Raw genomic sequence first — 23,342 nt, 5'->3', positions numbered from 1 at the left:
TGAGGGGCACATGAGTTTTGTTTTCTCAGACTCAAGTGGTAGGTGGTAGGGGTGTGTGGCAGATGCACCTGTCAGTGGTGTGGAGCCAACGGCATGTATAATAGACAAAGTAGGAGGGGAGGGTTCAGTTGAGGTGAGAACTCAGGATCTTCCTTTTTTTGGACACAAATAAGAACTCATGGCTCTGATCTTCCTGTCACCCACAAAGCTGACCAGTAGAGGTGATGGAGAAGTAAGGATTTATCACCGTGTTGGGGAACGGCACTTACCCAGACTACCTGTGTAATTAGTTAAGGTCATGGTGAGAAATAGTTCTCGTTCTGAAGTGATTTCTTGGACAGTATGGTCTGTCTTTTCTTTCTTTGGTTTTGTTTCCCAATGTTTTGATCTCTTTAAAAAAAAAAAAAAAAAAAAACAAGGACTAAGAACAACACAAAAGTGTTATATCACAAATGAAGCTACCCCACCACAGAAGCATAACTCCCTTACAGCATCTGGTTTAACATAAGCAGACCCCGAGGAACATCACACACTTTCCTTCTTCTCTGCCTCTTCACGCCTCCTTGTTCCGGCTCCCCGTGAGTTTCCACGTCATTTCTATATAAGGCTTAGAATTCATGAAAAGTCTAAATTCTTTTGAAACTTGAGGCAGTTACCTACCAGAATCCATAATTCCTGAAAATAAAAAATTAAAACCCAGTGTCCTGTTTTTTTATCATGAAAATTGTCAAACATACCCCAAAATAGAACAATATAATGAACCTTCTTCTATCCATCATCCAGATTCAATAATTAGCAAAATTTTGCAACCCTTATTTCTCAGCCCCCTCCTTTTTGTTGAATTATTTTATTCTATTTTGCAGTTTTTAGCATTTCTGAATCTGTTCCTTGCTGTCTTTTGTTACTTTTGGAAATTTTCGACCATTATGTCTTCATATCTTCTGCCCCAATCCTTTCTTCTCTGATTTGAAATCCCAGTTAACATGTGAGACCTGTGCCCTTTAGTTTCCATTTTATTGCCTCTCTGTGTTTTGCAATGGATATATCCTTTTGACCTGCCTTCCAGTTTACTAATTCTTTCTTTGGCTGTGACATATCTGATGTTAAGCTATTGAGTTCTTGACTCCAGTTTTCTATTTTTCAGTTCCAGAAATTTCATTAAGGATTTTCTTTTTTCTGATTTTCTGGTAAAGTTCTTTTTGATTATTTATTTTCTCAAACATACTTTGTACATTTATTTTAAAGTCTATGAGAACCTAAGTATTTGAGTACCTACAGGTCTGTGTTTCATTGTCAGTGTTTTTTTTCTCTTGGTTTTCAGATGGCTCTTCTCTTTTTGTATGCCTGGTTATAATTTTACTGACTGCAGGACATTGTCAAAAAAAATTGGGGGGACTATTTTAGGTTCAGGATGACATCTTACTTCAAAGGGAATTCACTTTTGCTTCTGGAAGTCTGTAGGAACAGATCACCTTAATCCAATCAGGGTTCAAACTGGTTCAGTCTTTGTGAGGGCTGGCCTGTTTCTGGCTTAGCAGTATTCTTAGATTGTTGCACCTGGAGCCCCGATTTCTGTGTGTCTATATCCCTGAGACTGCCTGAACCTCTGCTCGGCTGTGGAGCTTGTTTTGCCTCTGGTTTCAATTCAGTGGAGGGAAAAGTAGCAACAAATACAAGGATCACCTTCTTGAGCCTCTGTTCTTTTTGCCATTTTACTCTTCCAGATCCCCCTGCCTCAGTGGGTGATACCTTCAAGCAATTTTTTTTTTTATAATTTTTGTCTAACTTTTCTTGTTTTTAGCAAGGACTTTGGTCTGAAATGAGCTCATCCACCATTGCTGAAAGGAGACATTCTTGCTGAAGAAATTTAAATCAAATCTTGGACATTATATCACATCATCCACTCATACTTTAGTTTGCATCTTGGAAAAACATGGACATTTTCTTACATGCCATTTCTTACAGTGTCATTTCATGTTCAGATTTCCTAGATTTTCTCAATTTTTTTTTTTTTTTTTTTTTTTTACTTATTTTGAGAGAGAGGGAGAGTGGGGAAGAGGGGCAGAGAGAGAGAGAGAAAATCCCAAGTGGACTCTGTACTATCAGTGTGGAGCCCAACGTGGAGCTTGAACTCATGAACCCTGAGACCATGACCGAAATCAAGAGTCAGACGCTTAACCTACTAAGCCACCTAGGAGCCCCAGAAACGGTTTTTTAAATAGTTATTTTGTTTGAGTTCAGATGCACAAGGTCTATATATTACATTTGGTTGTTGTATCTTTTGAGTATCTCTTAATCTAGAGTGTTCTCCTTCCCTGCCATCTTTTTCTTTTCATGCCATAGACCTGCTGAAATTCTGGGTCGAGGTCCTATAGAATTTCCCATATCTCAGATGTAGCTGGTTGCTTTTATTTGATCCTCTATCACTTGTTTTTCCTGTGAAACGGAATCTAACTGAATGGGCTTGATGAAATTCGGGGCTGGTTGGTTGGTGGGTTGGTTGGTCTTGGCAAGGATGCTTTTATAGGTAGCGCAGAACGATTCCTGTTGTATGGCATCAGATAGCACACGGCGTCTGGTTTTTACACTTTAATGATGCTGACGATCAGTGGGTTCTGACGGTGACAGTGTCATCCATCCATTGTAAAATTCTCCATCCTTCCTTGTCCTCCTGGTTTCATCCAGCGATATGTTTTTCCTGCATCAGTTATTTTACCAGGAGTTGCAAACTAATGATTTTTCTTATTCCACCACCATTTCACATTTATCAGCCAAAAATCATACACTAGAGCTATCTGATTACTCTGAAATATAGTTAAGCTCTTCTTTTAAATCCGGTAATGTCTTTTGCATCAGTTCTAAAACAAAAAAAAATCATCCTGAGCAGTAAATCTTTTCTCCTGCTTTCGATGCCAGAACTGCTACCTGTCGTGGAACAGCGTAGTTGGTAATCACATCACGTAGGAAAACCTCGGCGAGACCAGGAACGCAGGTCCTGCCCCCAGGTCTTCTCTGCAGCCTTTTAAGTCGAGACCTTTCAGTTTCCTGACTCTCAGCCTCTGCACAAAATATGGCAGCAAAACCTTGGTGCTCGTGGGTGTGAGTGAAGCTGGTTCGCGTGCTGCCGCGGTTGTCTGCTCGTTTAAACACGTTCCTGCCTATGCACCCACTCGCCACGGAAACCCCAAAGGCGGTTTTTCCGTTCTGGGCCCAGCATCCTGGAGCGTGTGATTGCTAGCGTGTACTTCGGAAGAGGGCATTCCTAAGGCCGGACAAGTAGAATGCCTGTGGATTTTGTTACCGTGGATACACTTTGTGTTTCCACCGCGGCATTTCTGCTGTGTTGCGGTCTGCCGCAGCCCTGCCCACCCGGCGAGCCCCCAAGCCCTGCTGCGCCAGCCGTGCCAGAGCTTTCTTTTCTGTTCCCCTCACGTGGTCCCACCTCAGGTCCGGCTGCCTCTAGTGTCTCTCGTCCAGTTTTGTTTTCCGTCCTGGTGAAATACTCCTGGCCCCGCTGGGTCGTGCCCAGCTGGCGACAAGCTGAAGGCCAAACTTCCTGGCTTTGCGTTTCTGTCTCTGCACAGCCTGGCCGGACTGGTGCGCTCACTGGCCCTTTGTATTTGGCATCTCCCGGGCTGCCCGTGTCTCCCCATGCCCCGTGTGCCTGTCCCGGGAGCCTGTCACCCCTTCCCATCTGGACCAGCTCAAGCCGCACCCTGGTCACTGAGGGCCCCGCCGCTTCTGGAATCCCGTGTCTGTGCCAAGGCAGCTCTCATACTCCTGTGTCATGACTTTATTGGCCTTATTTCTGCAACTGGCCAGTGTCCCCACCAGGGCAGGGACTGCCCTTGGATGTGGCACAGAATGTGGCATCTCACAGGCACCCCATTCCTTCCCTCTCCCACTCAGACTCCTGCTTTGGCCCCCACACTGCCACGTGAAAGTCCCCTCATAGTCCCGTTCTCCTCATCTTCTCCAGATGAAACTTTGCTTTGTTTTTTAATACCTTTAAGCAACCAGAGCAGGTACCTGTCGTGGCGTAATCACGGACCACTTTCTCTACCATCACGGAACCAAAGATTTCTTTCCTTCTCCTAACAGACATGACAGACATCCACTTAGTGGAATGATTTTTAGTCTAAAATTACTTTTTGGCTTCTGAATTTAATTAGTCCACATTCATAGCAATAAAATAAAATCCCAAGTCCAGGTGTGTTTTTGAGGAAAATGTCCAGGGCAGTCACCTTCTGATAATGGTGTCCTGTGCATAAGCCTTTTGTCTGGGGATCTTAAAATCTTTTCCACACAAGTAGATACTGATGTTCCTTTTGTAGGGGGTGAGAGGTGAAGTGGTTGATGTCCGGGTGTCCTCAAGAGGTAAAGAAAAATCCAAGACCCAGGTGTCTCCTTTGTTTTTCTCCTTCCCTCCCTTCGCGGTTCTTTAAATGAAGCATGGCTGGCCTTTTATGCTTTTTTAAGAGCATGAATGAGAGGAGTTTGTGTGACATTTAATGTGGGGAAGAGTTGAGGTTCAGGGAGGAGGGATGGTTTGTAGACATGTGCACACCTATCAGAGAGTATCTATGTCTCCTGGTAAATGTAGCTCATCTCTGTTACACAGTAGAGCTTAAACGTGGGTTCCATGAGTTCACAAGCAAAAAGTGGTTACATAGTGCTTGGCACAGGGAAAGCCCTATGTGAGTCATGGCCCTCAGGGCAGAATCCATGGTCTCTGGACGAGCAGCATTGGGAGTGCGCCCTCGCTTCTGCTAAGGGTCAGAATGTGCCTCCTTTCTCCGGACCCAGCCAAGCTTGCCCAAATCCTTGGGAGCCGGTTTACATCCTGTCTCCTTCCTCTGGGAAACCTTCCTGGTCCAACCAACCGTCATCCACCAGGCTCTCTTCATAACTACCGTATTATTCTCTCAATTCAATTCAGCCACCTTGAGCTGAGCATTGCCATGTACTAAGGTAGGCCTCATCCTGGCACTAAATCTCGCCCTCTCCTGTGATATTTTGTAACTGTGGTAGGAATCTTTGTCTGGTGGGATTATTGGGCCTTGGTGGAACAGCTCAGACCTGTACAGCCCCTATCTCCAGGAACAGGCCTGTACATACAGCAGGGGTTCAGTAGACTCTAAGGATAGAGGATATGGGGCGGGGGGTGCGGTGTGCAGAAATGGTGAGCACGTTTTATTGATACAATAAACTGTTGAATCATACTGACCTAGTACGAAGTCTGGAATGTAGCCCTGAGGTTCCATTCTTCAGTCTGCCACACACCCTCTTCTTTTATGTGGCAAAGAGGCCAGTGTGTATGGAGGTCCTCTGGCAGGACATTGTGGCAAACGCAGATGGGGCCCCGCGATCCAGCTCTGTCATCCAGTGAGGTGATAAATACACAGGTCCCACACGAGAGATGGGCCATGATGAACCTTACAACTGGGATTCCAAGGGCTTTGCAGGGAAAAGGAGGGCACGGGAGCATCTCTGTGGGGAGCCGTGAACGTTCGTGAATCGTTGACTCAGTTTGAACCAAGTGGCCATCTTCTGCTCCAGTGTTCCAGGTGCTGAAGCGTCCTGAGAGGCGGACTGTAAGATCACACCTGGTCTCTCCACTCCCAACCCCTGCCCAGCTGGAAACGCACAGGTGCCACCTTGTGTTTCTTCTGCGGTGTTTATTCGACATTCCAGCCCCGTCATCCCGGGAGTCTGTTCCCCCAGCCCCGCACCCTGCACCTGCCCGCACAGCTGACTTTCTCGGTGGCCCCAGCGTGTCCAGCCAGGGTCGGCCGCCCTCTCCTGGGCTCCTGATGGCATGCTGGCTGCAAAGGTGAGAGCTACTCACGCCGTGTGCCCTTCTCTTTCTTCCAGGATCTTCTTCCCAGGAAGCCACCCGGTCAGAGGCGTGCAGGTCATGAAGGTCGGCAAGCTGCAGCTGCACCAGGGCATGTTCCCGCAGGCCATGAAGAACCTGAGGCTGGTGAGTGTGCACGCGGAGAGGGAGGCCTGGTGGTGCGGTGCGCTGGGCCGCTTGCCGAGTGCACATAGGCACGTGCCCGTACGTGTTTCACGGCCGGCTCCGAAAACACGTGATTTGTGCTGCTCGCCCCTTTCCGTGTAGAAATGTGCCTACCGTGGCTGATTCAGACTCCCCACGGAAAATCAGCCCCCAGAAATCAGGACGGTTTAACGGTCGGCTTTTGCCAACTGGTGCAAACTGGCCTTCAGAGGACCCCTGCACTCGGGCCCCACCCTTCTCCACGCCTCCCCACCCAACCCCCACAGGACACTGTCCGTAAGCCCCTGTCAGGCTGGCCTCTGGACCACCTGTCTGCAGTCCACCTTTGCAGACTGCACCCCCTCCGGCCGCCCCTGCCTCTCCATATGGCCAGCGTTCACTGGGCCCCCCGGGGTTGCCCAGGACACCTTGAACCTGTCACACGTAGGTCTTTACCAAGACAATTCCTGTGCCTCAAATGCTGCCCCCCCCCCCCCACCCCGACCACTCCCTGGGCTGGCCCAGCTGCAACCTGGTTTTCCCCATGTGCTCCTCTCCGCATGCCGACCCTGCCAGCAGAGTGTTCACCCCACGGTACAGGCACATCTCTGACGCACCGCAGGCCTGCTTCCAAACCACCACAGTAAAGCCAATATTGCAATAAAGAGGGACCAGTGGACTGTTACCCAGTGTATATAAAAATTATGTTTACATGATACTATAGTGTATGAGGAATACAACAGCATTATGTCTAAATATATATATATACCTTATTCAAAAATACTTTGTTGCTAAACACTGCTAACCATCTGAGCTTCCAGTGAGTTGTGATTTGCCTGCTGCTGGAGGGTCTTGCCTCCCTGTTGGTGGCTGCTGACTGGTCAGGGTGGTGGGGCTGAAGGTTGGGGTTGGGGCAGTTTCTGAAAATAAGACAAGTTGGCCTCATCGATCGACTCTTGCCTTCATGAGCGAATTCTCTGGAACACGTGACGCAGCCTGATCGCATCTGACCCCTGGCAGAACTTCTTTCGGGACTGGAGTCCTGCCTCAGACCCTGCCGCTGCCTTATCGGCTCAGCTGATGTCCTGTTCCAAATCCTCCGTTGTCATTTCAACGGTCTTCCCAGCGTCTTCACCGGGAGGACCTTCCGCCTCCAGAAACCATGTGCACATCCGATCAGGTTTGACTAGGAGATCGCAGGCCTTCGGTCCCGTCTGCAGCCCCCACTTCTGACCCCGGTTCCCTAGCTGTTTCCACCACAGCTGCAGGGACTCCCTCCCCTGACATCTTGAAGGGGCATCTTGAGGGCTGGAACCAACTTCTTCCAAACCCCTGTGAATGCTGGTACTTTGATTTCTTCCCACAGATCACAAATGTTCCTAGTGGCATCTAGAATAGATGAAATAGAAAGGTGAATCCTTTCCAGAAGGTGTTTGATTTACTCTGCCCAGATCCATCAGAAGAATCACTATCTGTGGCAGCTGTAGCCTAATGAAATGTATTTCTTCCGTAATAAGACTTGAAAGGAAATTCACTATTTGATCCTTGGGCTACAGAATGGATGTCGTGTTAACAGACATGAAACAGGACTAATCTCATTGTCCGTCTCCATCAGCGCTCTTGGGTGCCCAGGTACATTGTCAATGAGCAGTCATGTTTTGAAAGGAATCTTTTTTTTCTAAGTAGTAGGTCAGAATTTCAAGTCACCAGCTGCATTAGCCCCTCACAAGAGAGTCAGCCTGTCCTTTGAGGCTTTGAAGCCAGGCACAGACTCCTCTCCAGCCATGAAAGTCCTAGATGGCGTCTTCCAATGCAAGGCTGTTTTGTCTACACTGAGATCTGTGGTTGAGTGTAGCCCCCTCATCAATTCTCTCAGCTAGACCTTCTGGAGAACTTGCTGCAGCTTCTCCATCAGACTTGCTTCCTCGCCCTGTACTTTTACAGAGACGGCTTCTTCCCTTAAACCTCGTGACCCAGCCTCTGCCAGCTCAGACTTCTCTTCTGAGGCTTCCTCCCCTCTCTGAGCCTTCACAGATTTGAAGGGAGCCAGGGCCCTGCTCTGGGTCAGGCTGTGGCTTAAGGGAATGTCGTGGCTGTTGGCTCTTCTGTCCAGACCATGGACGCTTTGTCCAGGTCGGCGGTACGGCTGTTTCGCTGTCTTGTCATTCGTGTGTTCCCTGGAGTAGCAGTTGTAATTTCCTTCAAGAACTTTCCCTTTGCATCCACAGCTTGGCTCGCTGCTTGGTGCACGAGGCCTGGCTTTCTATCAGCTTCAATGTGCCTTCCTCACTCAGCTTCACCATTTCTAGCTTTTAAGGTGAGAGATGTGTAACTCTTCCTGTCACCTGAACACACAGAGGCCACCGTAGGACTATTAATCAGTATATTCAATATAATATGGCCTAATTCCCTGTCTCAGGGAACAGGGAGGCTGGGGTGGGGGCAGCCAGTTGGTGGAGCAGAGCACACAATATTTATTATATACATATTATATGTGTCTTATATGGGCATGGTTTGTGGGGCCCCAAACCAATTACACAATGGTGACATCAAAGATGTCTGATCACAGACCACATACCAAATGCAATAATAATGGAAAAGTTGAAATACTGTGAGAATTACCAAAATGTGACACGGAGGCAGGAAGTGAGCAAATGCTCTTGGAAGACGGGCACCCACAGACTTGCTTCACAGCATGGCCACAGACCCTCAGTTAAAAAAATACCACCACAGCACCCGAGAGGCACAGTAAAGCACTAAAATGAGGTATCCTGTAAACAGAATACCTGATGCCCAGGTGACCGTGAGGTTTTTGCAGTTACCTCTGTAACCAGTTCGGGGGCAGACAAGGTACTTGGAACTTAGGAGGGATTCCCTGTTGGAGAACGGGGGGTGGAGGGAGAGAGGTCAGCACGATGGTGGCAGTAAGTGCCGAGAAAGTACATGGGAGAACTGGGTCTGCGTTGGAAGACAGGAAAGGGTGAGGTTTATTTTCACCCTCTTGATGAGGCTCCTGTGCCGCTGGCTCTCTGGTCCTGGCCTTTCCACCCCAGCAGAGAGCTCCTCTCCCCCAAACCATGGCTTCCGAACAGTCCGTTTAGTGTCTGACGTCAGCTCAGGTCATGATCTCGCGGTTGGGTTCATGAGTTCAAGCCCCATCTTGGGCTCTGTGCCGTCAGCCTGTCAGTGCAGACCCCAGTTCCATTCCTCTGCCCCTCTCCACTTACACTCTTCCAAAAATAAATATTTAAAAAGAAAGAAAAAGAAGAGAAACAAAGGAGTCATGGCACGGAGGCATGCAGGAGCCTGTCTAGAGTCATAGTGACGTGGAGCCCGCTCTAGGTTCTTCAACTAGGAGATTGATGGAATTCTTTTTTTTTTTTTTTTTTTCAACGTTTGTTTATTTTGGGGACAGAGAGAGACAGAGCATGAACGGGGGAGGGGCAGAGAGAGAGGGAGACACAGAATCCGAAACAGGCTCCAGGCTCTGAGCCATCAGCCCAGAGCCTGACGCGGGGCTCGAACTCACGGACCGCGAGATCGTGACCTGGCTGAAGTCGGACGCTTAACCAACTGCGCCACCCAGGCGCCCCTGGAATTCTTGTATGAATCTGAGTAAGGCCCAGTGTTGTCCTTCCCGTTTAGGGGAGGGGGCAAACGTGTAAACAAACAGGTCACTAAGTCCAGGCTGGAGTCCAAGACTCTCTTTTCTCCTACACTGGCCCAGTGAAATAGATGGGACTCTCTAGTAAGACCCCATGTGCAGAAACCCCTTCCGATCTGTGAGCCCCCGATGCCAGCCCCGGGGGCAGTTTGGAGCGCTTCATTCATCGAGTGAGGCTTGATGTTGCCTGTGTGTGCAGAACTCTGGAAGGGGACCTCTGATACCCTCGGCTGCAGACACAGGAGCCCAAGCAGACATTTACATGTCGATTTCCGGGGCCACATGGACTGGGTGGCTGCTGTGGCCATCCCCACCCATCTCACACTTTCTGCCCTTCTGTATCCCTCAGGCCCCCATTCCATACTGCCTTCCTCACGTTCTCGCGACGTTAACCTCACCTCCAGAAGCTTCCTCTGTTAACGGTCTTATTTCGCATCTCCTTCCCTTGGTACCAAAGGTGAACCCCTGCAAGGACCCTGAGAGCTACGAATGAGATTCTCGGAGCAGGATCAGCAAGTCTGCCCCGAGGCTTGCGTTACACCATGGCCTGACCCCAGACTTCCCGTTTGGCTCTGGAAGTCACTGAGCGTCTCACCAGGTTTTATCATCAACCAGAATGCAGATAGACGTGTGCCTGGCAGTGTAGCCTGGTCAAGAGCGCTCAGCTTTCGAGGGAGGAGGTTCACGTGGCAGTCCCATGCCTTGACGCGAGTCTCTTAATCGCTCCGAATCTAGCTTTCTTAGTTTTAAAACGGGGATAATACCTACCCCACAGAGTGGTTCTGAGAAGTAAATGAGGTAGTATGTGAGACTGTTCTGCTAAGTCCCAAGTATTTTGAGACGATCAAGGATGTTTATGGTTATAGGAACCCTCGTGCCGATCGTTCCCGCCACTAGTCCTGCCGTCCCTTCAGCACTGATGTTTGTAGCTTGGGATAATACGGCGTTTCCATTGCTGACAATTATGTCATGTAACTGCTCCCAGCATTCCACAGGGACATGTTCTGTTTCCCCAAGTTGTGTAGGATTCCACAAGGGGCCCCGACTTTACCTTGTGTATCTCCTGGTGCTGCCTAACATAGATACACATGCCCCAGTCACAGCAAGTTCTGTTCAACAAGTACTTTTTTTAATGAACTGAGATCTTTAAAAGTCCCACCCTGGTCCTGTCCCTTTGGCTAGTGTGCATATGTAGTGTGTCTATGGCTAGTGGACCAGATCTTGTCTGGACCTTTCCTGACCACCTACTGGCAGAGTGAGGGTCTGATCACCCAATTCCAGTGTGTGGCAAGGGTCTTCCCACACCAGCTGAGTGTCCTAAGTTCAGTTCAATTCTGACACCATCTACCCAGAGACAGCACCGGATCCCACAGGTTAGGGGCTCAGCCCCACAGGGCCACCCTCTACTGTGGATGCTGAGGGCACGCCAGGTTGTCACCTGCGCTTCTGACTGACCAGCTATACACACTGGAGACTCCAAGGACCCCCTCTCCTTAGGTTCAACTGATCTGCTAGGGTGGCTCACGGAACTCAGAGGAACAGTTTGCTCACCAGTGTATCGTAGAATACTATAAATCAGGATAAACCGGACAGAAGAGAGGCATAGGGCAGGGTCTGGGGAAACGGCCCAGAGCTTCTGTGCTCTCAGAGCTCACCACTCTCCCCAAATCTCCACGTGTTCACCAATGCGGAAGCTCTTCAAACCCCATCCTTTATAGTGGTTTTTACAGAGACTTCATTACCTAGGTATGATTGATTAAATCGCTGGCTGTTGGCAAGTGATTCAGCCTCCAACCTCTCCCTTCTCCTAAAGGTCAGTCACGCCTTGGTTCTCCTGGCAACCAGCCCCCATCCTTAGGTGCTTTCTGAAAGTCACCTTGTTAACATGAGACCCCTTTATTGCTTTCAGCACTTAGGAAATTCCAAAGGGTTTTAGAATCTCTGTGAGAAGCTAGGATATTCGCTATCTATCAAATTACCTATCTATCCATGTCTCCGTATTACAAAGTACCGGATCACACAGGCCACATGTCCATTTCTTTGCCAGCTCATAGGACCTGGGGGTCTAGGAATAGGAGCGGGTCAGTTTCATCCTGCAGAAAGCCTCCTTTCCTGAGTTTTCTCCTGGCTCAGGGAACCCGGAGAGGGGAAAGGGAAGCTCTCTTCTCTGCCTTCCGAAGCTGATGTTCTCTTTAGGCTAGCACTCCTACACATTCTTTCTTAGAGACTCTGGAAACAATAGGACAAAAGGGCTTGAAACCCTTTCGGGTTTCAAAGGCTGACTCTAGAGCAGAAATGAGTGCCGCTTCAGAAACAGAAATTTGCTACAGATTCCATTAGGCCAGCCTCCTCCAGGAAAGGGATCCCCTTAGCCCAACACAGATTTGGTTTAGGCTTTCACCACTGGGCCCTGCTGAAATCCTTGTGACTGCTGCCGCAGGAGAGTCCTGGGGTCCCCTCGCGGTGCTGCTCTCCTGCTTTCTCCTGTCTCTAATCTGTTTCCATTCCCTGCCACTTACTCCTTGGAAGGATTTTGTTAGCATCTAATTTGACTTATCGGAGCTCCCCTGCAGCTGCCCTCGGCCGGGCTGTCCTTCAGTGAGCCTGTTTCTGTCCCGTAAGCTCGCTCTCCGAGCTGCTGATCCCCCTACCCTGGGCTAGACTAACCGCTTTGTTAGTGCCCTGTTAGCTGCAAGCAGGCTGGAAGAAAACAGACTTCTTCCCCTTCAGTAATCATTTGTTATTTAGATGTAATTTTTTTACATTACACCATATTATTTCCCTTCTCATTTCATTCTGTTGAAGCATCTTACGTTTTGAGGATCCCTTTAGCATAGGCCACGAGCCCCGGACCCCCCTGTCTACCCCACACAGCTATGAGCTATTCAGGCACAGCCAAAGAAAGCTGAATGCACCTCCCACTCCCGCCTACACCCCAAACGTAAGCCCCGACGTGGCTGATTCGGAGCTCGCGGTTCTCTTGCTCCTGTTCCTTAACCTGCTAACCTCTTTGCTCACGTTATTTGTGAATCTCATAAGAACCACTGACTTGCTAGAGAAAAACCTACATACACACATCCTGTACACTGGGTGTGATGTGATGGGATTCCAGAGCTTCTTATCAGGCACACATTTCTTTTCCCTCTGATTTTTTTCGTTTACTTATCCTGACAGAGAGGGAAGGAGGGAGGGAGAATCCCAAGCAGGATGTGGGGCTCAAACTCATAAACAGGGAGAATACGACCTGAGCCAAAGTCAAGAGCCGGACGCTTAACCCATTGAGCCACCCAGGAGCCCCTCCCTCTGATTTTAAATCCATATTTAAATCATGCTTGGGGAAGTCATTTATTGGATTCCCTCAGGCTCCTGGTAGAGAGTATATGAGATCCTTGATAAGCTTAATATATTTGTATTAAAAATTAATAAGAAAGCTATTGTTTGCAACTTTAAATCATAATTTGATTCAACCTATTTAATATAAGACCACAATTTTAAAATTACTCAAAAAAAAAAAAAAAAAAAAAAGACGTGATGAGATTTAAATCAGTCCTGGGCCCCTGCCTTTATTCCTGAATGAACCACGCATGTCCTGTGGCAGACAATCAGCGCTGCCATTTCTCGTGTGACATTTAGAGTCCATACGTGGCCCAGCAGCCCCCCTTGGAGGCTCCAAACGAGTCCTCTGTGGAAGATGATGTGGAGGCTCTTTTTAAATGCTACTATTATAAAAATAAAATTTAATGGAAAGAGATAAGCTTTTCCCAGCGCAAGCCGGCTCCAATTTTATATTTCCTTAATCTGTTTTATATACTGCTGCAGGAAATTAAACTAAAATTGTCCTTTCTGTCTGATGTGCGCATGTGTGGGAGGGGCTGAGGGGACACACAGAGCTACATGAAACGGCTGCTCCGGTCTGTCAGGGATTTACTGTAACTTTATTTGGGAGGGCAAAGCCCCCCTCGCCCACTGGGCTGAAGGTTTGTGGCCCCCGTAGAGATCTGGGCCCACAGCCACACGGTGCTCCTGTCTTACGTCAATGAGGGCTGACGCCCAAGACGAGGACCAGATCTCTTCTCTCACCAGGTCTGAGTCCCCACTCACTCCCTGTCCACCCAGAGTGACTGGTCCTTCACACAAATACAGAGGACAGGCTCTGACATACTTTGCACATACTGAATGCTATTTCTTTCTTTCCTTTCTCTCTGGTTCTCTTCCACTCCAGCCATCCCTCATAAATTGTAACGCCTACTTGTTTATTGTACTTCTACTCAGTTTCACCTTCTAGACAAATGATGCAGACGCTCTTTCAGTATCTTCCAGTCGGTCCAGTGCCCCAGCTATACCCGTTTGCTCTCTGCTTCCAGCTCCCCATGGACAAAATCTTCTTAGTGTCTCAAATCTTGTACATAATGTCCGGGGGTTGCCCCCTGCCCCTGCCTTTGCTTCCCTTGCTGCATTCACCACCAAATAAGAGAACACAGAGCACCACCAAGAGCATCTTGACTGGGAGATCCCTCTAGATGTCTCAGAAGCCATGTCTGGGTACGGGGGAACCTCTGGTCCCCCCCTCGGTCATGAAGACTAGCTTCAGGTGGAGGCTGCACAATGCAGCCATGGAGTGAACACCGGCTCGCGTCCTGAGAGCTGGTGCCCACCCTGCGCCCACGAGTCAGGCCACAACGTGACTGGACCAGAGGGTCCTCATGGCCCTTCCGTAAGGAAGCAGGCACGGAGGTGTGGCAGTGAGGCCTGGAGAAAGCCAGGCAGTGTCCCCTTCCTTCCTGGGGCTCTGTGATTCCAGGACGGCTGCAAGCCTCCTACTGGCGCTTGGGCACGTGTCCTAAGCAGGTCTGTCCCTCTCATGAACAGGAAGACTCTGGATCAGCCACAATTAACCTCAGCTCTTGAGGAACAGACCTTATTTCTAAAGCTGGAAGGGGGAAGAAAGTGCAAATGATGGCTGGAGGAAAGGCAGAAAGGAGGGAAGATTGCAGCCCATAGTGTGTGAAGACATGCACATCAACCTCACCTTGTCAGAGGAATACGAAGATGACATTTGTCATTTAGCCGGAGTCAAACGCACAGCCCATTGGGGCGTCCTCCTGGGCAATAAGGCCAGGGCCTCGTCCGGCAGAGGGCCTCCATGAGGTGCCAGGAAGGAAGTGAGCCATCCCAGATTAGGCCTGACCTTTCTCTGGACCACAGGTTAGTGGGGCAGGGCAGAGGGTCATTTCCCTTTAAGCAGAGAGGTGTTCGGGCAGTGCTTCTGGCCCACTCACCTTCCTCCGCCGAGTAGAAGGGACGAGAACATCCCAGAGCTTTCAAGTAAGAGGCTTTCCCGTCAAAGACTCGAAGCATCTCTGTGATCTCTCATTGCAGTCCTGCTTTCAGGCCGCTTTCCACCTCAGACCTTAAGGTCTCTAGACTGACTGAGGACCCAGAGAGGAGCCCCAGTGGGGGGAGGGGAGGGGGATGAAATGGGACACCTTTGTTCCCAGAATGGTTTCAAACATTTGTTTTTGATCCTCCCTCCAGAGGGATCTCACAGAGCTTGGCTGCCGGCAAGGTGGGGCTGCCTCCACCACCCTCCCCCCCAGGCCAGACCCACTCAAGTTAATCAGAACCTTCTGGGTTTCCCAGCTGGGATGTCACCGGGTGACAGGACTGCCTGTCGGCAGGGTCGTGTCTGGACTCCGTGATGAGCACTGCTCTCCTTCAGGCTGGAGACCAGAGCCCAAGCTGGCGGGTCCTCCTCTTGCTGTCTCTTTCCTCTCTCTCCCAGCAGCTACATCCAGACCCTTCTGCCTGCCTGTTTTCCTTTATTACTGTGCAGGGGACATTTTTAAAGAGGCCAGAATGAGAAGCCAGGAACACAGGCTGAAAGCATTTCCGGGCCTGGCCGCTTTGCTTCTCCGGGTCTAGGTTTCCTCCCCCACAGAACGAAGGGGTCTGAGGATGCGACCACTTTGCTTCCAGTTTTTATGTCTCTAGCTGCAAAGGTCTTCCTACCCGGGAATCCCTAGGAATTGATCTTAAGCAAATATTCAGCAAAGGCAAAAAGTGTCCTGAGTTGGAAGATCTGTATCATATCATTTTTTTGTCAAAAATTGAAAGTGATCTGAATTTCCAAGAGTAGCTTAGTGACTGATGGTCTGTAAACATGATAGAATTAATTGCACACAACCATTAAAATGGTAATTATGCTGGCTATAAATTAACATTGAATAATAAAACACTGCTAGTGTTTGTTAAGAGCGCACTGTATGTCATTCTCAACCCCAAGGGCACATCAGAATCCCCTGAACCCCCAGCCTCCCCCTCTCCCCCCAAGAGGCCAGGTTTTGGTTAATCCTGTGTGTGGGGTCTGGGCGTTAGGGTCTCTTGTGAGGCTCCCTGGTTGGTAATACTTTGCAACCAAGGCTGAGAGCCTGTGTGAAGACACGTCCACATTCAGTACAATGGACCTGTGCCCCCCTCCCCTTTCCTGCCAGCCCCCTACTGGGTGGTGCACGAGGACAGGGTTTCTAATTTATTTACTGCACAAATATCATTGCTCTGTAACAAACCATTCCAAAGCTGAGCAAATATTCCAAAACTATTCCAAAGTTCCAACCACAACTTTACTATGATCACAGATTCTGTGGGTCAGGAATTCAAACAGATGACAACAGGAGCAGCTGGCCCTTTTCCTTCAACGTCTGGGGTTTCAGCAAGGAAGACGGGAACCTGGATGTCTTCTGGCTAGCGGCTGGAGTCACCTGGATGCTTCCACCCAACATGGGGCTCAAACTCACGACCCTGAGACCAAGAGTTACATGCTCTTCCAGCTGAGCCTGCCAGGCACCCCTGAACACTTCTTTATGCCAATTTCTGGTGTCTAGGCCCGGAGGACCTGAAGGATGGGCTCAACGAGGACTGTCTACCAGAGCACGTACACATGGCCTCTCCACAGCATGGCGACTCACGGCCCCAGGAGCAAACACACTGGTGAAAGGGGCAGAGGCTGCACGGCCTCTTTAACCTAGCCCTGGAAGTCAATAGCATTCCTTATACTGTTCTCACTGAAGTGGTCACGAGCCCACCCAGATTTCAGAAATATTATGGAGGCTGAATTGAACATGGGGAGTGAAAGAAGCGATTGTCCAAATGCTGACACTGTAATATGACATGAAAAGAATACAAAAGTATGTGTACATCATAAGCCCAGTGCGTATGAGAACTGAATGCAGCATGCAAAACTGAAATTTTAAGGTGATGGCAGCATAGAATCTCATCTTTAATACCACTTAATTATTTTTAGTTTTTATTCTTAAACCTAACCACCCACAACCCCCTGCACTAACAAGCCCTGAAGATCATTGTTGGACACCACACCTGGCACTACTCATTGGGAGTGTGCCATCTACAAACACATGTAAAATTCACCCTGCCCCTTACTGTGTGGCTTGGAGAATCACAGTACTGCTCACGCTGCAGACCACGGGTTCTCCACGCCCAGGTATCGTGGGAAAGAGATGAGCAGGCAGGGGCCCGCCTACTTTTGGATCAAGATGCTATCGGGTGGACTGGGGAGACACCGAGCCCTGAGGCCTCCACCCGGCCCATCCGCACAGTGTCGCCAAAGGCTCTGGGTCTCATCACAAGAAAGAATTTGAGGATATACCAGACACAGTGGTTGAGAGGTGCAAGTAGGAAAGTTTGTTAAAGGGAGTGTTTGCCCTCAAGATGTGAGTGCAAGTGAGCTCAAGAGAGAGAGCTGCGTGCCCCGGGGTCTCCATCTTTATTGACAGTTGTTAACTAGAGGGTGGAATACTTTTTACTTGAGGAGGGGATTTCTTGGGAGCAGGATTTCATGCCTTTTCTCCCTTAGTCAGGGTTTCCAGCCTTCTTTGTCTTGGGCCTATCTGGTCAGATCCGGCTTCTTGTGGCTTTGTTTTGGAGTGGTGCCGACAGGTCTCTAACCGCTGCCCCCAAGAGCTGGCCCTGACTCCAGTTTTGTGGGTCTCCAGGCGTCCTGTTGAAACCTAACTGTCTACTCTAACATAATCTGTCTTCTTTCTTTTTCCAATAGGCTTTTGACATTATGAGAGTGACACACGGCAGAGAGCACAGCCTGATTGAAGACTTGATCCTCCTCTTAGAAGAATGTGACGCCCACATAAGAGCATCCTAAGGGGCACAGGCAAAGATGGCTCATATCCATATTGAATGCCTGGTGGAGGTCACATGTGCCGCACTGTTTGTGGGCCTCCCCTCTGGGAATGCTAGGCTGTGTTTATGTAGGTAAATAAGCAGGCATACCATGTGCAAACCACAAGAATCATTAGTTGTAGAGAAGCACAATAATAAATACAAAAAAATTGGTTGAAAATGTCATCTGCTAATTGTTTACTCGTTGGTGACTTTAATGTTCCACATCTCAACATGAAGGCTAGAAAGTTCTAGTAAAAGCATAGCAGTGTACGTTGAATCTTCTCCTTGAATATCTGGGGGGATAACTGGATAAAAATCAATGTTTTTACAAGCAAAAACTCAATGTCCATTTTGTCAAAAAAGCAGAATGTTTTCTTTACTGTTTGTAGTAAATGATATATGTATCCATTATTTACACCCCAATACATCTCTAACACAAAGTTTTATCCTAGGTCCTAGAAAGAAGTCATTTTAGGTGCTATTAGAAAAGCATAGGAAGTCTTAATGGGAAAAAAAAATGTTTTTTCAAATGTCTTGGGTTCTTTGTATAATTCTATGCATTCTGTAACTCTGTATATGTCATGTTTTTTTAACTTGGAAATTTTTTCTGTAATTCCCTCCATCTGTGGCTTGACCATGTGACGTGCATGCCACGAAGCTCCCTCACCCTGCACCCCAGCTCACATCAGGTTTGTTTTTGCTTCCTCCTATTTCCCAATCCCATGGCTGCTTTTCCACCTTTCTGCATTAGACAAATTCAGAAAAAAAGGTGGTTTGTTTTATGGCTCCGTGACCCTGTGAGCAGTTCAGTCCCTCCTGGTTGGATGGGGCTCGGGCAGGAGTTGCAGCCCTTGGTTCCGGCGGCTGCGGGCGTTCTTAGGGAGGCCCCAGTCAGCCACACCTTATTTTACAAGCCAGGAAAGGAGCTACTTACTGGGAGTTGTGGCCTGGCCCTTCACACAGGGAGAGACAAGGCTTCCAGCCACATGGCCACGGCAGGCAGCAGAGAAAGCTGGCCACTGGAAGCTGGAATCTGCTTGCCCAATGCCTGGCAATTACTCTGACCATGGAAATGTGCTCAGTATCGGGCTTGCTGGTGCACTCTGCACCTTTCTGTCAGCTGGCCTCTGCCCCAGTCACAGGCAAGTATCAAGCCTTATCTCCGGGGCACACAGGATCTCCAATAACCACAGTAGCACAACACAGTAGGTATTCTGAAGCCCATTTTATAAGAAAACAGAGGCCCAGGGGCGCCTGGGTGGCGCAGTCGGTTAAGCGTCCGACTTCAGCCAGGTCACAATCTCGCGGTCCGTGAGTTCGAGCCCCGCGTCGGGCTCTGGGCTGATGGCTCAGAGCCTGGGGCCTGTTTCCGATTCTGTGTCTCCCTCTCTCTCTGCCCCTCCCCCGTTCATGCTCTGTCTCTCTCTGTCCCAAAAATAAATAAACGTTGAAAAAAAAAAAAAATTTAAAAAAAAAAAAAAAAGAAAACAGAGGCCCAGCATCAGTGCTCTGGAATCCCTCCTAATTTACTAAGTCACCTTGAGAAAGTGGCTTCATCTCAGTCTTTACGAACAACCAACTCTACCCAATTCAGCAAATATATATTGAATAGTTACTGTGTGTTTAGGAAAAGGCAATACAAAGACTGAATAAGTTATGCCCCTTGTTCTCAAAATGCACGCTCTCTGGTGTAGTATTTGTGTCCGTTAGCTTTTACTGTGTAACACGCTTAGTGGCTCAAGATAACACTTATCCACGATTCTGTACTTTAGCAGTTGAGCTAGACAGTTATGGTCTGGCCCAGGCGTGGCTGATCTTGGCTGCCTACACCACCGTCTGCAGTTGCAGGTGGGTCGGCTGGGGAAACGGGGGTGACTGAGGCATGTAGCTCCCGGGGTTAGCCCAGCCTTGTTCCCGGGGCAGCAGGGTTCCAGGAAAGGTAAGCAGGCAAGCCCCAATGTGCAAGCACTTCTCGTAACTGCTTGTGTTGCATTTGCCAATATCCCACGGGCCAAAGCCATTCACAAGGCCGGCCCAGAGTCTGGGGTGGGGAGAGCCTCTTCTCTCAGTCATCCAATCGCAAGGTGTGGAAAGAGAGGGAGGTATTGTGGCCATCTATGCAATCCATGTTATAGAACTTTGAGTGAATTGGATGAAATTCATAGACCTTTCCAGAAACCCATGTACATATATATGAACAATTTGCTTTTTGGATCAGGGACTCTTGAGCTCCCTGTGGTCCATCAGCAGACACCCTGGAGTCCTTCGCCTAATGAGAAGTAGATTTGCTACCTTTCAAAAGCACTGATGGGAATTACGTTGGCTCGTCATTTTAAATTCATTAGGGAAAGAAAAAAGCTGTAACAGAAGGTTGGGGTAGGAACTCACATGCCAAATGAGCAGAGTTCGCTGATAGAACCCTGTGTTTGCCAATTTTCTGAAATTTATCAGTGATGATCCTGGATAAGGAGATTTGCCCTCACGCCTCCTCGAAAAAGCATGACAAGCTTTTAAATCCCTCTCAGCTCACTTCCCGTTGTCTGCGAGAAGGGCCCCTAAGAGGGAGGGGCCCTGCTTGCATCAACTTTAATAGAAAGCAAACATTTAAGCAATGGTAAATGTTTACCCAACATCTTTACAGCAAAATAACTTTGGAGAAGGGGGAAGGGGACGGAGAACATAATTTAAAATCTGTGTCACCAGTGGCTGACGATTTATTGCCGCCCCAGCCTCCAGGACTGCTATTCCATTAATCCATAGATTGTAGCGGCAGGCTTTTTTCACATCAGTAACTTGACGCCATTAGTTGTTCCTCTGGGATAAGAACACATTTAAACTGAAAATGAACACACTGGGCATAATTTATGGCCATGCCATATGAATGCCAAGAGTACAGGCAGGAAGGCTGCCTGGAAGGCCTGCTCACCCTGGGAGCTCAAGGCGGCCTTCCTCTAGCCAGGCAGGAATGCAGGCAGCAGAGAGGGTGGCCACAGCGTGGCAAGGCCAGACAGCCACAAACCACAGAGGCCCCTCCGTCAAGCTTCACAGCGGGAATGAAAGAGACAGTCCTGCGTGGGGGCCCTCCCCTGAGCTCTGTCTCGAGTATTCTCTTCTGGCCCAATCAGGAAACGATGTGACACTCAGAGTAGCCCACAAGCGAAATTCCTGAGTCAAGGGTAAACGCATATGCGAAATACTGTGGCATTTACCTTGAGCCGGTTGTATGACAATGCCTGCCTCCCCTCAGTCTTGACAACAGGGCGGGTTTTTCAGCTTTTGAATTTTGTGCTAAGCTCATGGGTGAGAAATGGTATCTCAGTGTACTTTTAATTTTCTTATTGGCGAAGTTTGATGTCTTCAAATATTTAAAAGCCTTTTGTCTAACTTTCTGTGAATGCTATTTGCCTGTCTTTTGTCCAATTTTCTATCAGACTGTTGTGGGTTTTTTTTTTTTGTTTTTTTTTTTCCTTTTCGTCTTTTTTCCCTCATCTTTAGTTGTTTCTGTATTAGGAAGATTTTCCCTTTATCTGTAATATTTCATCTCTCAGTTTGTCACTTGTTTTTTGACTTTTCTTTAATATTTTGCCCTGAGTTCCTTTGGATAGCATTTTCAAAAAGGCATTTCATAAGAAATCTACTCTAGGGTAAGCCGGGGTCCTGTTGTAAAGTTAAGCACCATGAATCCTCCTCAAATGGTTCCTGATTCTTAGCTGTTCCTGAGTTGAGTTGATATTTTAAAAAATCATTCTTCTCCAACATTCTGGCATCTTCCTGTCTTCAGCCAGCACCTTGCCTGGTCAAGGTTCTTCACCTGGTGGAAGTTCAGTTTATCATTCCTGAACTCTCTTGACACTTAATGGTCTTGCCATGTTGGGATGCCTCAATCTTCCATTAAACTGATTTACTTGTTAGAGAATCCCCTGGTTCAGACTTGGTCCACCCCACTGTATAGCAGCAATTAGAGATTGGGATTCAATCAATTCAACCAGAATAGTAATCTGCTTCTTTGTCTTTTGATTCAGAGGCATGATGAGTCCAAATGGCCATAAGGCAGTCTGTCCATGATTACGGAGCCACTGTTGTATTCCCTGGAGGAATCATTTCTCCTTTAGAATCCTAGACATATAAACTAGCAGATCGAAAAGTCACAGGGCTAGGAAGCAAAAATTCCACAAGTGCATTATTAACTGTAATTGTGAGAGAAAATGATTTACAACCCTTTTTAAAAATATGTGCCAACATAGCATATTAAAAGTAAATATAGAGGGGCACCTGGGTGGCTCAGTCAGTTAAGTGCCCGACTTGAGTTCAGGTCATGATCTCACAGTTCATGGGTTCAAGCTCTGCATTGGGCTCTGTGCAGATAGCTCAGAGCCTGGAGCCTGCTTCAGATTCTGTGTCTCCCTCGCTCTCTGCCCCTTCCCTGCTCACACTCTCTCTCTCTCTCAAAAATAAACATTAAAAATTAAAAAAAAAAAAAAAAGTAAATATAAAGACTGGAACTCTCCCAATTGTGCTTCCCATGAATACTTTCATAGGACCTACTGGATGACTGATTTCTCTAATTTTATTTTTTAAGTATATTTATATTTTTTATTGTAGTTGACATGCAATGTTACATCAGAAGTATACAACCCAGTGATTTAACAACTCTATACATCTGCTATGCTCACCACAAGTATAGATGCCATCTGTCACCACATGCTATAACAATGCCATTGACTCTATTACTTATCCCATACCTTTCATCTCTGTTGACTTATTAATTACATAACTGGAAGCCTGTACCTCCCACTCCACTTTACCATTCTGCTCATCTCCCCCACCTACCCCCCTGGAAGCCACCCATTTATTATCTGTATTTATGGGCTTTTCTGCTTTTTGTTTATTTGTTTTGTTTTTTACATTCCACATATTAAGTGAAATCATATGGTGGTATTTGGGTTTTTGGTATGAATTATTTCACTTAGGATAATATGAAAAGATCTCATTCTTTTTCATGGCTAAGTCATATTCCATGTGTATGGGCACGCACATGCCATTCCTCTTTACCCATTCATCTATCACTGAATACTTAGGTTGCTTCCATATCTTGGTTATTGTGAATGATGCTGCAGTAAACATAGGGGTGCATGTATCTTTTGAATTACTGTATTCATTTTCTTTGGGTAATTACCCAGGAGTAAAATTGCTGTATCATATGGTATTTCTACTTTTAAGTTTTTTTAGGAAATTCTATACTGTTTTCCACAGTGGTTGCACCAATTTACTATCCCATCAATACTGTGTAAGGGTTCCCTCTTACCCACACCCTTACCAATACATATTATTTGTTTTGGGTTTTTTTTTTTGTTTTGATAATGGCCATTCTGACAGGTTTGAGGTGACACCCCAGTGTGGCTTTGATTTGCATTTCCCTGATGATGAGACATGTTGAGTGTCTTTTCATGTATCTTTTGGTTATTTGTCTGTATTCTTTGGAAA

At 47.7% G+C, this 23,342-nt stretch overlaps 1 protein-coding gene across 4 annotated transcripts in view; it reads left to right on the top strand.

The window, feature by feature from the left end:
* SMYD3 (SET and MYND domain containing 3) overlaps positions 1 to 18,041 on the top strand; it is a 675,859-nt gene extending 657,818 nt beyond the window's left edge. For all 4 annotated transcript variants that reach the window (XM_045453199.1, XM_045453200.1, XM_045453201.1 and 1 more), the window contains 2 exons: positions 5,875 to 5,983; positions 17,737 to 18,041. In XM_045453199.1, the coding sequence (XP_045309155.1) occupies positions 5,875 to 5,983; positions 17,737 to 17,838 (211 nt within the window). In that variant the 3' untranslated portion in view covers positions 17,839 to 18,041. The remainder of the gene's footprint in view (positions 1 to 5,874; positions 5,984 to 17,736) is intronic.
* The last annotated feature ends 5,301 nt before the right edge of the window (positions 18,042 to 23,342 follow it).

Source organism: Leopardus geoffroyi, chromosome C3 (assembly GCF_018350155.1).
Source record: "Leopardus geoffroyi isolate Oge1 chromosome C3, O.geoffroyi_Oge1_pat1.0, whole genome shotgun sequence".
Taxonomy (NCBI): domain Eukaryota; kingdom Metazoa; phylum Chordata; class Mammalia; order Carnivora; family Felidae; genus Leopardus; species Leopardus geoffroyi.
The sequence above is the reverse complement of the archived record's forward strand: the minus strand, read 5'-3'. Positions and strand labels throughout refer to the sequence as shown.